Source organism: Juglans regia, chromosome 10, assembly GCF_001411555.2.
Source record: "Juglans regia cultivar Chandler chromosome 10, Walnut 2.0, whole genome shotgun sequence".
Classification (NCBI taxonomy): Eukaryota; Viridiplantae; Streptophyta; class Magnoliopsida; order Fagales; family Juglandaceae; genus Juglans; species Juglans regia.
Window position 1 is genome coordinate 16,373,207 of NC_049910.1, and position 14,311 is coordinate 16,387,517.

The 14,311-nt window shown below is 36.7% G+C and overlaps 1 protein-coding gene and 1 long non-coding RNA gene across 2 annotated transcripts; one reads left to right on the top strand and one right to left on the bottom strand.

Annotated features, from left to right (window-relative positions):
• Nucleotides 1–882: 882 nt before the first annotated feature.
• On the top strand, nt 883–2,001 carry LOC109007974 (F-box protein At3g07870-like). Its single transcript, XM_018987893.2, has one exon. It carries the CDS (start codon nt 883–885, stop codon nt 1,999–2,001), a length of 1,119 nt encoding a protein of 372 aa, XP_018843438.1.
• Nucleotides 2,002–5,922: 3,921 nt separating this feature from the next.
• LOC109007994 lies at nt 5,923–8,674 on the bottom strand. Its single transcript, XR_001998879.2, has 3 exons — nt 8,487–8,674; nt 7,005–7,049; nt 5,923–6,240 (listed from the first exon to the last, which is right to left on the bottom strand). It is a non-coding gene; the product is annotated as an uncharacterized LOC109007994 (long non-coding RNA).
• Nucleotides 8,675–14,311: the final 5,637 nt, after the last annotated feature.

The following is a 14,311-nucleotide window of genomic DNA, read 5'->3' on the forward strand; positions in this document are numbered from 1 at the left end:
AGGCAGGGATGTGTGGGGGCAAAGCTCAATTAGAATTAAAAAAATTACCTCTCAATGTTCTAGTTTCAAAGCTTTAATGGAGGAGATAATTGGAATTTTTGATCAAAACTTAATGGATGAGTTTGTTGTTACAACTTGGAAACTTATGTCTAGAAGAAATGAGTTGATATTCAAAGGCAAGTTCTCTCATCCCAATCAGTTAGTGCAGCAGTCCATAATTTTGTTGAACGAGCTCAAGCAAGCTAACTGCAGACTCGATATCCCCCCTGCAAACACAACTCAAGGCCTCTCAACCTGGCAAGCTCCCCCTACAAATGTTTATAAAATCAATTGGGCTGCTGCAGTGGACAAAATCAATTGTAAGGCTGGTTTTGGAGTCATCATCCGTGGCTGGGTGGGCACTGTGAAAGCAACACTGAGAAATAGCTATGACATTTTTCCAGACCCTTTACTAGCTGGGACCATTGCTGCTCTCTATGCAGTCAAATTCACTCAAGAACAAGGTTTTAGAAAGATCATATTGGAAGGAGACTCTCTAATCGTGATTGAACGGATCAAGAAGAACCAAAGAAAAGACACTTGCTGTGGAATGTTTAAGGCTGAAATCTTGGAGTCCTTGGCAGAGTTTGAACCAGGTCAGTAAATCATATTGGGCGGGATTGTAACAAGGCAGCACATGCCTTAAGTAAAGAGGCTTTGGGAGCTCAGATGTCACAATTGATCTCCACGAGTTTCCCACACGTATTCTCCCTTTTTGTTAAGAAATATAAGAGTTAAATCTATTACTCAAAAAAGAAAAAAAAAAAAAGCCATTCGGTCATTTCTTATAAGCAGTTACGCGGTTATTTGCAAGAAAACGAGAAGAGAGAGAGGGGGCCAACCATGTCCGCATGTATTCCTGAAGACTTGGTTCTTGAAATTCTCCCCGGGCTTCCCCTAAAATGTCTTATTCGATTCCGATCCGTCAGCAAATCTTGGGCCACCCTTATAGGCACTCCCGATTACCTCTCCAAAAGTCTCATCAACGATTGTATTCTCGCCAACCCCACCCATCAACTCCTCTTCGTAAAACACGCCCCCAAATCCATAGACGGAAGACTGTCTTACTCATTCCTATGCTACAGCACTCTGGCCTCTGCCTCTGAAACTCATCAAGATCTTCCGTTACAGAACCCGTATGATATTAAGATTGCGGGTTCCTGTAATGGCTTGCTCTGTCTCTTTGACTACTACGGCACCGGCAACATCGTTGTCTGGAACCCCACCACGCTGGAGTTCATGCTCCTCCCTCACGCTTGGTTCGTGGACACCGTCTGTTTCGGTTTCGACCCGATACACGACGAGTTTAAGGTTTTGAGGATTCGCTATGTGCGGGAGAGTGATGAGCCGGATCTCCCTCCATACCGGGCTTGTCTTGTCCGTCTGAACCGGGAAGTGGAGGTTTATAGCCTAAGCGGTGGTTCTTGGAGAAATCTTGTCGTCGATGTTGAAGTGCCTAAGTTTCAAGGAGTCGATTCATCTTATATGAATGGTGTCTGTTTTTGGTTGGCGCTAAGTTATTATGGGGACGAGAAGATTGTTGCGTTCGACGTGTGCGATGAGGTGATCCGAACGATGGCATTGCCCAATTATAGTCTTTTATATGGTGAAATTACTTGGAGGACTCTCACGGTACTAAAAGAATCGGTTGCTTTGATAGTTTATCCTCGTAATAATGGGGAGGAGAGATTCTTCGATATATGGCTGTTGCTCGAGTTTGGTGTTAAAGAATCTTGGATTCGGCTGGTGAGGATCGTACCCATTTGCGGCTTTGGATGGCCGTTGGGGTTTTGGAAGAGGGGTGAATTGTTTATTGTGTGCAGAGATCTGGGGGAGCTTGTATTGTATGACCCTTTTACTCAGACAGTAAGAACTCTACAGCTTGATGGGGAGTGGTTCCATGTTCTACCTTTCACCCCTAGTTTAGTTGGGATCAACGGATCGGGATTTTTGGATGGTTAGATTAGATATACGCATCAATGAATGGTTTAGTTGTTAAATGGCAATCGTTTTCCTAGATATTAGCAATGAGATATCTAGAATATAATGCCAGGATTTTCTGTTGTTTACTGAATTTCAATCTAGTGTTGTACAGCTGCACTGGCTCTAGATCTCGTTTATAAATGATAACACGATCGATTTGAAGGAACCATAAATTTGGTATATATCCTTATAGTCAACCATCTCATTGATCCAGAAATAGAAAAACCAATGATCTCATACAAACGTTTTTTTTTTTTTAAAGAAGAGCAGGAAATCATATGTCCAAAAGTGATCTCCTTCCAAATTTATTAATATTACCCTCACTTATGTTGGAAGAATACCATGATAACAAGAACTAAACCATGGGAAAACCCATCAGGACCGCAACTAAGAAAACAAATCTATGACAAACTTATGTATTGACAAGGAAAACACAACCACAAATGCTAGAAAAAACTAACCTCTTAGAGCTGGATGGCCTAAGTAATCCAAACGAAACAAGCCATGAAGAGTTTGCGGCAAATCGCAATTATTTGAAAAAGCCAAATCGATGCCTGAGGCACCTTCCTTAGCTAACCAATCCACCACCATATTACCTTCATGAAACACATGTTGAAACCTGCAATGAAGAGTACGAGTCAAACCAACAAGTTCTTCCTGAAAAGCCTCTAGGTACCACACACCACATCGCCCTCTCATCCACCACGATAGCACCACCATCGAATCCATTTCTATTATCACATTAGAAATATGTAAAGCATTGCAAAATCTCAAAACTTGAAGGAGCACCAAAAGTTCCACTTTGTTGTTAGAACCAAAACCAATAGAAGAGGCATAAGCCTTGACAAGACAACCTGAATGACTCCTAATAACCTCACCAATGCCACAAGGTCCTGGGTTATTAAGACTACTACCATCCGTGTTCAATTTGTACCATCCCGACGGTAGCTTAATCCACTTAACCAATGCAACAAGAAGCTTTTGGTACAATTGGTTTAATCCATGAGGCCTTTAATATCTTGCTATCCTGGTGAGACAAATGCATAGGATTCTTTGCCCCATGACAAAGGGAGCCACACACAAATAGAATGAACAACAACTTCTCAAGTGAAATTATCCAAGTACCCCTGTAACGCAACAAAAATATCTATCAATTCATTCAACAAATTGGTTAGCCGTCAAGCATGCAATTAATTTATTAATTAAGCAATAACATAAGATAAACGAAGTACGTAACACCAAGATTGATATAGAAGGGAAATCCTTTAAAGAACTATTTAAAGGTAAAACCTTACGGAGCAACCCAGAAAATTCAATTTTATTATTTGAAAATCAATTACAAGTAAAGTTTAATTACAAAACTTTTGTCAATTGACACTCTTACTTAACCAGACAATTGACCCATTTGTCTTCTATCACAGTAGCAGCCAGAATCTCTGACGATCTTCAAACATTAGCTTTTCTCCTATAACTCCAGTAGCTGAAACTCGACCAATCAATTCTCCAACATGGAACGCACTCAAAAAGAGAGATAAAACACTAGAAAAATCTCTTGAGAATTTTCTCACACTCAAGTATCACTCTCTGAGCGAAATAGTATGAAAATTTTTTAAGAAATTTTCTCACCAAAATATGCTCTGGAAAGTGCTATAGAAAATATGCCAATTTGAATCTCTACAAATCCTAACCAATAGGATCCCTTAAATAAACAATCTAAAAATTAATTCCAATTGCTGTAGGATTCTGCTGACGGAATAAATCTGATAAGAGTTTGATCTGCAGTAGGACTATTAACAGAATGAGTCTGGTAGCAATTTGATTTGCAGTAGGAATTTGCTGACGGTCGCGAAGTCGTCTCCTGACAGAATGCTGACATTTCGCGATAACTATTCACTGCAGTAACAGATTTCATATCAACCACTTCTCTGGATAAGTGTAGATTCTTTGTGACTCGATTTTCTCACTTATGACTTATGTAAACAACCTCTAATACCTCCTAGATAAACTTAATATTATTATAGATAAAGTCAATAAATAATTTACATTTATCTAAAATTATCAACTTAATGATATGATAAACTCTATCATTTTAGTCACATAATCCTATACAAACTTATTAACTTAGTCACCTAGTCATAGCCAAATTTTTACATCTACAATCTCCCCCTTTGACGGATTGGTGACAAAGTCAAATTGAGGAATGTCTTACATCTACAATCTCCCCATTTGGCGGATTGGTGACGAAACCAACTTGATGAATGTAGTATGTAACTGAGACAAAAACAACTAGCAGACCAAGATCTCGTGAAGCAAATCTTAATACAGTAATGAGAAGAAATGACATAGAACACTCTTTGAAATTAGTCTCAAGAAAATCAAATGTTAGACGTAATCTAAACATACTAAAATAGTGTTCTAGTTATTATAAATAACGATGTTCAGTATTTAGTTCTCCCCCTCAATATTTTGCTGCTCCCCCTCAATCTCTCCCTTTTTTTTTTCCCCTTCTAGCAATACACTAACTTCACTTACTCATTCAACTCCCTTTAAATTTCACAATACTAATTTCACAATACCAAAATAAATCAATCTGCTCCTCTAATACTCCCCCTTTTTGTCACTAATCTGATAAGACTTATAAGATAACAAATACAACGTATGTGAGCCGAGATGAAGAGACTAAGAAAGACATGATGAACAACTCTATGTGTCTCAACTTTTCATGGATTAAATACACTTGATGTATGAGCATAAATGCAAGTAAAATCATGACAAAATGAATGAAGTAGTTTAGTTAAGACATAAAACAAACACTTGGTGGGCATAGCATAAAAACCGAAGTGTATAAAGCATCAACCACCAAAAATCCTTCCTGAGTAGATGAAAAAAAACAAACCCACTTCATACAATCTACTTCTTCACATCCAAACCAAAAAAACAAAAAAAAACTTCATGCTCCAAGTCGCAAATCAAAACAAATATCAACACTTCCAAAATGCATTTGCGCCGAGCCCTAAAATGAAAATAGGAGAGGATATAGTTGTGAAGTACACTTACCGTGACTCGGAATCAACGAGGATATAGATGTGAGTCGAGAAGGTCTGTGCAAATTCTAAACAACAAGGAAGTAGGACGCGATAAGGGTGAGAAGTGGTGTTTGTCTAGGACACGAAGAGAATGAGAAAGCCATTGGTGAGTGAAGACCTAAAATATCGGGGGTGGGGGAGGGGGCACGACTTATTTCCAAATTCCAACTAAGTCTGGGATTTAGTTAACTCACATGGTAAGCACATGGCTAAGCCATCACAGCTTAAAGTCCCATTGGGACTTAAACTCTTAGACCATTAGAAACATGCCTTCCAAACTTGTGCATCAAAATGCAAAAATCACAAAAAATCAAACATACCAAACAACCATAAAAATAATATATTTTATATTTTCACCATTTTATTTATTTTATATAAACCAAAATAAATAAATAAATAAATAAATAAAAATTTAACAATATATTTATTTTTATTATTATAAGCAATGGGGCAAGTAACATGCCTAAATGTATCTCAATTCAAACGTAGTGTCACTCACAAAAAAAAAAAAAAAAATCAATGGTGTACATCCTCTTATTTGCAACAGTCACCATGGATATTCACACCTCATAAGATCATCAATGTCAAAGTTCATGCGAGTATGTGAGTGTCACAACCCCGCCCTAAGCTAGGACAAGACCGTGACCCTTTACCCGTTCTTTCCTTTTTATTATTATTAGTACTATATTATTATTCTTTTTTTTTTCTATGAAGGTGATAAGGGATATGCATGAACATGTCATGCATGTACTCTACACTTTTAGTTTAAATGGAAACACTTGATAGACGATCTGTTCAGTATTTTAGATAAAAGAATCTTAGAGTCTAACATTCATTCATTCAAACTTAACTAGTTCTAATAAGAGGGGACTCAGTCCCTGCAACACATACAAAAGGGTGTTAAACTATCGTATGTGGGGTTACCATCACCCCACCATAGTATTTACAACATACCCAAAAGATAAATTGTCTTAAAGTTAATCCAACAAAACATCCCAACACGGGACCCACTATAAAACATAAAAAAAAAAACATAAACCATTATCATCAAAAGTCGAATCGACAGGGGAACTCTAAGAATCGGCACCTCCCTCCTCAGTAGTGCCTGGCTCCACAGCCTCTTCATCCATACCTGGACATTTAAAACATAAATACAAAGTGAGTCTAGTACTCAGTAAGTAGTACACCATGCTGTTAACTTATTAATCACATAATCTTTTCTTTTGAAAACATGCATACATAAACATTTGCTAATTCTTGAAAATACTTTCATGCATAAACAGTTCAAGGAATAACTACACTTTCATGCATAAACATTTCTAAGAAATAACTTTACTTTCACGTTTCACTTTCTTTGGCCAGTATACACTATTAGGCCCTGTGTGTTGGTGTTAGCGGTCTTTTGGACTTGGATCCCTCTCGTGGCCACAGGTTGGGAATCCCTTTCATGGGGGGCAGCATTGGGTGCACTACCAGTACTACTTACCCGACATTGCAATCTGCCCATTCCTTTGGTACCCTTTTCATTCATATAGTCGTTACGTAGCTTCATACCTTAACCTTCATTTCATTTCTTTTCTTTCTTTGCAGTCCACGTTTTTATTATCTTTTCTTAGTCCGAGTGCATATGTGTTTCTTGAAAGAGAGCATTTCATGTCATGCTACATATAAGTAAGAAGTAGTTATTTGAGAGAGAGCATGTATGAAAATCTCTTGATGCATTACCTTATACACATACCCATAATTATAATCAATAGGGTGCTTAACAGGGGCTACCAAGAAAGGCTTGTACATAATATATACTTTTTCTTTAAAGGAATATTTGAAGAGAGAGAGAGAGAGAGACATTCATTCATAAGAGAACTTTGTGTAAGAAGTATGGTCATAGCTACTTACCTTGATGCTTTATTAGTAGGTTCATCGAATCTTGAAAATAATCTCCTATTCAATAAAATGGGATAAACACATTAATATTCATTTTACTTTAAGCTTTTCTATCTGACACCCCTACACACTCACTTAAATTCAAAATTGGAATTAAAGTGTTTTTCCTTAACCCATTTAGCTACCCACCATACATGACACTAAGCCAAAACATTAATATCCTCATTCCAACATTTAAGAAACCCATGAAAGTACATAACTTGCCTGCTGTCCCTTTTTAAAGGCCCTCGTTTTCTATATGAAGGATATGTAGAAATCATAGGTTAGGAATGTATAGATGGTAGGAATTTATTTAAGAATGGAAGGGAACAAGGAAGTGCTACAAGTCTGGAATTTTCATTTAAAGAGGTCATTTGATAGTTTTGTAATATCATATGGAAGGTAAGTCCAACAAAAGGCCAATGCCCACAAGAGGGTTGATTTTTGTCACTTGCTCTTCAATGGTTTTTCATATTAAAAATTTAACTTTAGTTGAACAAAAGGGTGAAACTGAACAATGGATGAAATGGGCTGGTTTAAGTCCCAAAACATAACATAGTGCAGAAATTCTGTAGTGCATGGGCAGCTAGCAAGTCTTGGTACATTCATGGTCTTAAACATCCCTCATTTAGCCAAAATCTCACCACATAATTAAACAAAACAAGAGTTGTAGAAAACTTAAGAAAACATCACATGTTTTCTGAAAACATTGCATAAATAAAAGGGCACAACACTTGGCAACTTAAAATTCCTAAAGCAAGCTTACTAGTTTAATTAAAAATATTCTTAGTGGCTTACTTAGGCCATAAACATGAGGAAAATATGTTTAAAACTATAAACCTCTACTCCATTAATTTAACACATAAAGGCAAGACTTGACATAATTAAAACATGGCTTAACTCAAGGAATTTTACAAGAGAGGACTACAACAAGATTCCTTGTAAAAACACATGGCTGGAACATAAAACAGGGCATAACACACTCGACATCATCATACATATATACATATATCAAAGATTAATATCATCACTTATGACTAACCAAGTTAAATAGAAAATACGATTTTCAAAGGATAGGAGGATACACGGCAAAACAACTTCAATATACATGGTTACCACCCAATTAGAATAAATATTGGAGGACAAATGAGAAATTAGTCTAGAGACTACCACACAATAATCGGCTAGCACAGAAAATTTGATAACCCCCAAATACATGGCATAAGTTTGCTTAGCATGATTTCAATCGCAAGAAATCTTAAGGATAAAAGTATCACTTGACTTGGCCCCCTTTCAAGTTACGGAAACAAACAACAAGCGAGAAGAGGAAGAGGAAATCCAAAGACTCAAAGCTGGAACACAAGCAGGAAATTTCTTAAAAAAAAAAAAACCTAGGTTAAACCCATAGATCCAAGATCCCCAAACTAGAAGCTAAAATCATAGAGACTCACTTACAAAATCGCTTTCCTTGAAGAACTTCGGTTGGGATCTTAAGCTTAGGAAATGGAAGGAATCAGCTTGAAGAAAAGAGAAATCGTGCGGACTAGAGGAAATCGAGAGAGTCTCTCGTGTGAAGGAAGGAACTCCACTTGGATAGGGCTTGAGAAGTTTTTTCTCTTTTTGTTTACCTTAGAGCCGACGGGTGCAAGGAAAAGGGAAAGGAAAAATCACTTGCAAGATCACTTGGTTGAGAAAGCTACAAGTTTAAGGGAAAAAAGTCAATGGGTTTGATCAAAGCTTATCCCATAAGCTAGGGAAATGAAAGGTGGAGATTAGATGTGGGGAGATATTTCCTTTACCTACCCATCCAATGGTAGAGAGAGCTTGGGCCATTTCTTGAATAATAATAATAATAATAAATTTTGTAGGGCTTGAAAGAAATTATTGTAAGGTCTTAAAAATCATGCCCTTGAATTATTTAATAACCCACATGAAAATAAAACCACACCCATCTTAAAATAAAATAAAATAATAAAAGTATTTACCTCAAAATATTTACTTAAATAATTAATAAATGACATACGGACCTATGTAGAAGGATTTGGGTATTACAATGAGTGATTAAACTTATATAGAAAATTAACTCTTTATTTCTTTTTCTCTTCAATACATTTTTGATAAATTTATTCATGAGTATTTTCTTTTTATAGATGCTGCCAAAAGATTGTCACTCACCTCAAAAGTCAAACTTTGTGCAAGGGCCTAGATACATGGGTATCTCCTCCAAACACTAGTTTGCACAACCTCTTTTTTTATGTCTATTTTTGTTGCTCATCTTTTTCCACAATGATTTGAGCCACGATCTTTCTATAAGAACTTAATGGATAGATCCGTGTTTGGTGTTTTTCTTTTTCAGCAATGATATAACACCGACTTTTTCTATATGGATCAACTATTAGTGTTTGGCAAGGGAAGATCTCTCTATTATTGTACTAGGTGCAACTAGTATTAGTCAATTCAAGGCATAGACTCCCTCTATGGTAAGCATCTCAATAATAAATATGGAACTTAATTATAATATACATACATATAAGTTCCTCACAGTACTTTGCAAATAAACTTTGTTAAGATGATCTATAGGGTTAGTACGCACAAAGTGGAATGCACAAAGTAGAGAGATGCATGATTTCAAAAATTTAGTTTGTGAGAACACATGTGCTCAAACCTTTGACATATCAAGCATACACTTGCAAAAACAAAATAAAAACAAATCAGAAAAATAATGTATTTTACACTGAAAAATAGAAATATAAAACAAAAACTAAACAGAAATGCATGTCCTAGGCTAATGATATGCAAGGAATGCAAGAACATGCAAGTAGTCCTATCTCTTAATGTCACAAGCACGTTCATCTAAAGTCTTTAGGAAAACCCTTATACGAACTTTCCAATAAGCATAGTTTTCCTCGTCAAAGTGTGATGGGACATATAATGACGACGACATGATCTACAGGGACACGTATCACACTCGGATGAGTGAACCACGCTATGATGCCAATTGAAATTACCCAAGTACCCTTGTAACGTATCGAAAATATCTACCAATTTACTCAACAAATTAGTTAGCTGTCTAGCATGCAATTAATTTATTAATTAAGCAATAACATAAGATAAACGAAGTGCGTAACCCCAAGATTGGTATAAAAGGAAAACCCTTTAAAGAACTCTTTAAAGGTAAAACCTTATGGGGCAGCCAAACCCAGAAAAGTCAATTTTATTATTTGAAAATCAATTACTAGTAAAATTCAATTACAAAATTTTTGTTAATTAACACTCTTACTTGACCAGACAAATAATTCATTTGTCTTCTACAACAGTAGTAGCTAGAACCTCTGACGATCTTCAAACATTGCTTTTCTCTTGGAACTCCAGTGGTTAAAACTCAACTAATCAATTCTCCAACATGGAGTATGCACGCAATCAAAAAGAGAGATAAAACATGAGAAAATTCTCAAATTTTCTCACACTCAAGTATCACTCTCTGAGAGAAACGGTATGAAAATTCTCTAAGGAGTTTTCTCACCAAAATATGTACTGGAAAGTACTCTAGAAAATATGGAAATCTGAATCTCTACAGATCCTAACCAATAGGATCCCTTAAATAAATAATCTGAAAATCAATTCCAATTGCTATAGGATTCTGCTGACAGGACAAATCTGATAGGAGTTTGATCTGCAGTAGGACTCTGCTGACAAAATGAGTCTGGTAGGAGTTTGATCTGCAGTATCTGACGGTCACGAATTCGTGTCCTGCCGCAATGCTGACATTTCGCGATAACTCTTTACTGCAATAACAGATTTCAGATCAACCTCTTCATTGGATAAGTTTAAATTCTTTGGGATTCGATTTTCCCACTTATGACTTATCTAAACAACCTTTAATATCTCCTAGAGAAACTTAGTATTGTTGTAGATAAAGTCAATAAATAATTTACATTCATCCTAAATTCCAAACTTAATGATAAGATAAACTCTATCATTTTTGTCATATAATCCTATAAAATTGATCAACTTAGTCACCTAGTCCTATCCAAACTTTTACATCTACAATCTCCCCATTTGGCAGATTGGTGACAAAGTCAAATTGAGGAATGTGTTGCATCTATAATAAGTTTCCCGAATACCTTACATTCTAGCAAGGCATCTTCTCCTCCATAAACGCCAAGTAACAATGATGGGAATAATGCCAACTATAAAACCCACCTTAGAAGAGGAGCTAGCATGCCTAAGCCAAATTCCAGAATTATTCTTCCAAGATCTGCCAAGAGGAATACCAAACAGAGTACCAAAAAAGGCCATACTTTATGAGGAAAATCACCCTCAAAGAGCACATGGTAAATATTTTCAAAATGGCCTACATAACAACAATCACATTTGGAAACAAGGGGAATACCAAAATGTCACAAGTGATCATCCACACTCAAGGCCATATGCCAAGCCCTCCAAAAATGGATAGACATTTTTAAAGGAAGACTTTTATACCAAATCCAATCATGCCAGTCAAGAAGAGAACCTCTGATACAAATACAATGCCAAGTAAATTTGGTAGAGAACAATCTGTCTCCATCGAAGTCCAAACTAGAATGTCTTTTCCCCTTATTAGGCCCAGATCAAGACACTAAAATCTCATCCACCTTCTCCTGCCCAACCAAATTCTCTAGAAAATCCACATCCCAACTATCCAATAGTCTACATTCTTTAACTTTTAGCAGGGGTGAACCCACTAATGGCATCTCATTAATGAGTGGATCATTATCCCTCCAATTGTCATACCAGTAAAAAAATCTCTCCTTCTCTAATCTTCCATTTAGAATTATTCAACAAACATGGAATACAATTAGCAACCATTCTCCAGAATCTAGAACCTTCTGTAGCCTCTATTAAAGCCCAAGGCTTCGTACCCACATATTTTGCTTTGAAAAAAAATTAGCCCATAGAGAATTACCTTGTATAAGGTTCCAAGCAAAATGCATGTGTAAAGCTTTCTACATGTCATGAAGATGTCGTAACCCAAGACCACCTTCTTCCACAAGTTTGCAAACATGTTTCCAAGCCACCCATTTCTTTTTCTCCCGCACCTTAGTTTCTCCCCAAAAGAAGGAGCTCATCAATCTATGAATCTTGTTAATAGTAGCTTGAGGGACTTGTAAAACAACAAAGAGGTGAATGGCCATGCTAGATATAGCATGCCTTAACAGAGCTAGTTTACCACCAATAGAAAGTAGCCTCATTTTCCAACCACTGAATTTTTGCCTAACTTTATTCACCATGCCCTTTAGATGAGACTGCTTAAGATGCCCCATAATAATCGGCACTCCTAGATATTTAAAAGGGCAAGTTCCTTCCATGAACCCTATGTGATGTAAAATTCTATGCTTGCGTATAGGTGAAATATTATTCGAACAATACAATGCTGATTTCTGAATATTGATAGCCTGCCTCGACCATCTCTCATATTGACTCAGAATGTTCTGAAGTGCTCAAACCGATCTCTGGTTTCCATTGGAAAAAGCATTATATCATCAGCATACATCAAATGAGACACAATTGGCGTACCTCGGGCTTGATAAAATTGGCCAAATTTATTATCTCTCACATTGTCATGAATCATCCTGGAAAGGACCTCTTGCTAAATAATAAACAGATAAGATGACAAAGGATCCCCTTGACGAAGACCACGATCTCCTGGAAAGAAACCTTTGACCGTACCATTCATTATAAATGAATACCAAGGACTTGAAATACAAGAATGCACCAAATCACAAAATTTTGAAGAAAAGCCAAACATGTGCAAAACTACAATAAAAAAGGTCCAATCCACACGATCATAAGCTTTCGGCATATCCACTTGCAACATAATATTACCCCCATGAGTACATTTGTTAATAGAATGAACCATTTCCTAGGTAAGGCTAATGTTCTCAAAGATACTCCTTACAGGAATAAAGGCTCCTTACTCCGGAGATATCAGGCCAGGCAGGAGACCTGTTAATCTATTCACAATAATCTTGTTGCAAATTTTATTAAAAACAGAACAAAGACTAATGGGGCGAAATTTATCAAAACCTATAGGCGAATCCACCTTTGGTATTAAAACCAAATATGAGGCCGTGAAGAACCTTGGAAGTTGCTTGGACATAATGAATTCCAAAACTGCATTCCACACGTCAACTTTAACCACCTCCCAACAACTTTTATAGAAGCCTGAACCAAAACCATCAGGACCCAGAGTATTTTGAGACGGAATGGAAGATGAGGCCTCAAAAACTTCCTATATAGAAGGTGCATGAAGAAGTGAGATATTCCCTTCCTCTAAGATGACTGAATCAATTATTTGTTCCAGTCTAGGTGGCTCAACCGATTGCTTCCCTTGAAGGAAAGAAGAAAAATACTCCACTGCCTTTTGATGCGTATCATAAATTGCCACATTCGAATGCATTTCCAGCACTCCTTTTCTCCTCTTATTAGCAAGGGAAGCATGAAAAAACTTAGAATTTCGATCACCATCCTCCACCTTCCATTTTCATTTTGCCATTTCTGCCAATCGTATCTCTTCCTCTCGCCACCAGCTTGCCAGATCCGAGAGTACCATATGTAATTCTCTGTCCAAATCTTCCTCCAAATTATCTAGAAGCTGTTGCTCAATCTCCTCAACCTATTTTTCTAGAGCAACAATACGACCCAAAGTATGCCCAAAGAACCTTTTATTCCACTCCCTTAACACCACCTTAGTCTGCTTTAATTTTCTAGTCAAAATCTGAAAAGCTAAACCCTCCATACGAAAGGCCCAACTTGCCCGAGCACAGTCCAAAAAGCTATGATGGTCCACCCACATCTGTTGAAAATGAAAAAGTTTCTTAGGTACAAAAATTAATAAGTCTTCTAAAACCCCTAACGTTGCAGCATAAAAATCGAAACTGAATTTAGTCTGAACCATTGTACAAATTACAGCACAATAGACTGGCTGTAAACTAGAACATAAATGACACAATATGATAGATAAATGAGAATCAACATGTTATCTCTGGTAGATAAAACGATGGTTAGTGCCGTCATCTATACTGTGGCTGTAACACCCGGGCCAGCCAAGCCACTTTAAAAAAAAAATTGAGTTACAATTATGAAAAATCGTTTGGGATTACGAGTAAAATTTTTAGAAGAGAGTTTGAGCCTAAGATATTTTTGGCGGTATATAATTTTTTTATAGGTTTGATAATTAGGTTTCAAAGTCTTTAACGGATCAAGTGGATGTTCATCAGAAAATTTATGGGATAATTATA

Coding starts and splice junctions, on each gene's coding strand:
- LOC109007974 (XM_018987893.2), top strand. CDS start 883: ATGTCCGCATGTATTCCTGAAGACTTGGTTCTTGAAATTCTCCCCGGG.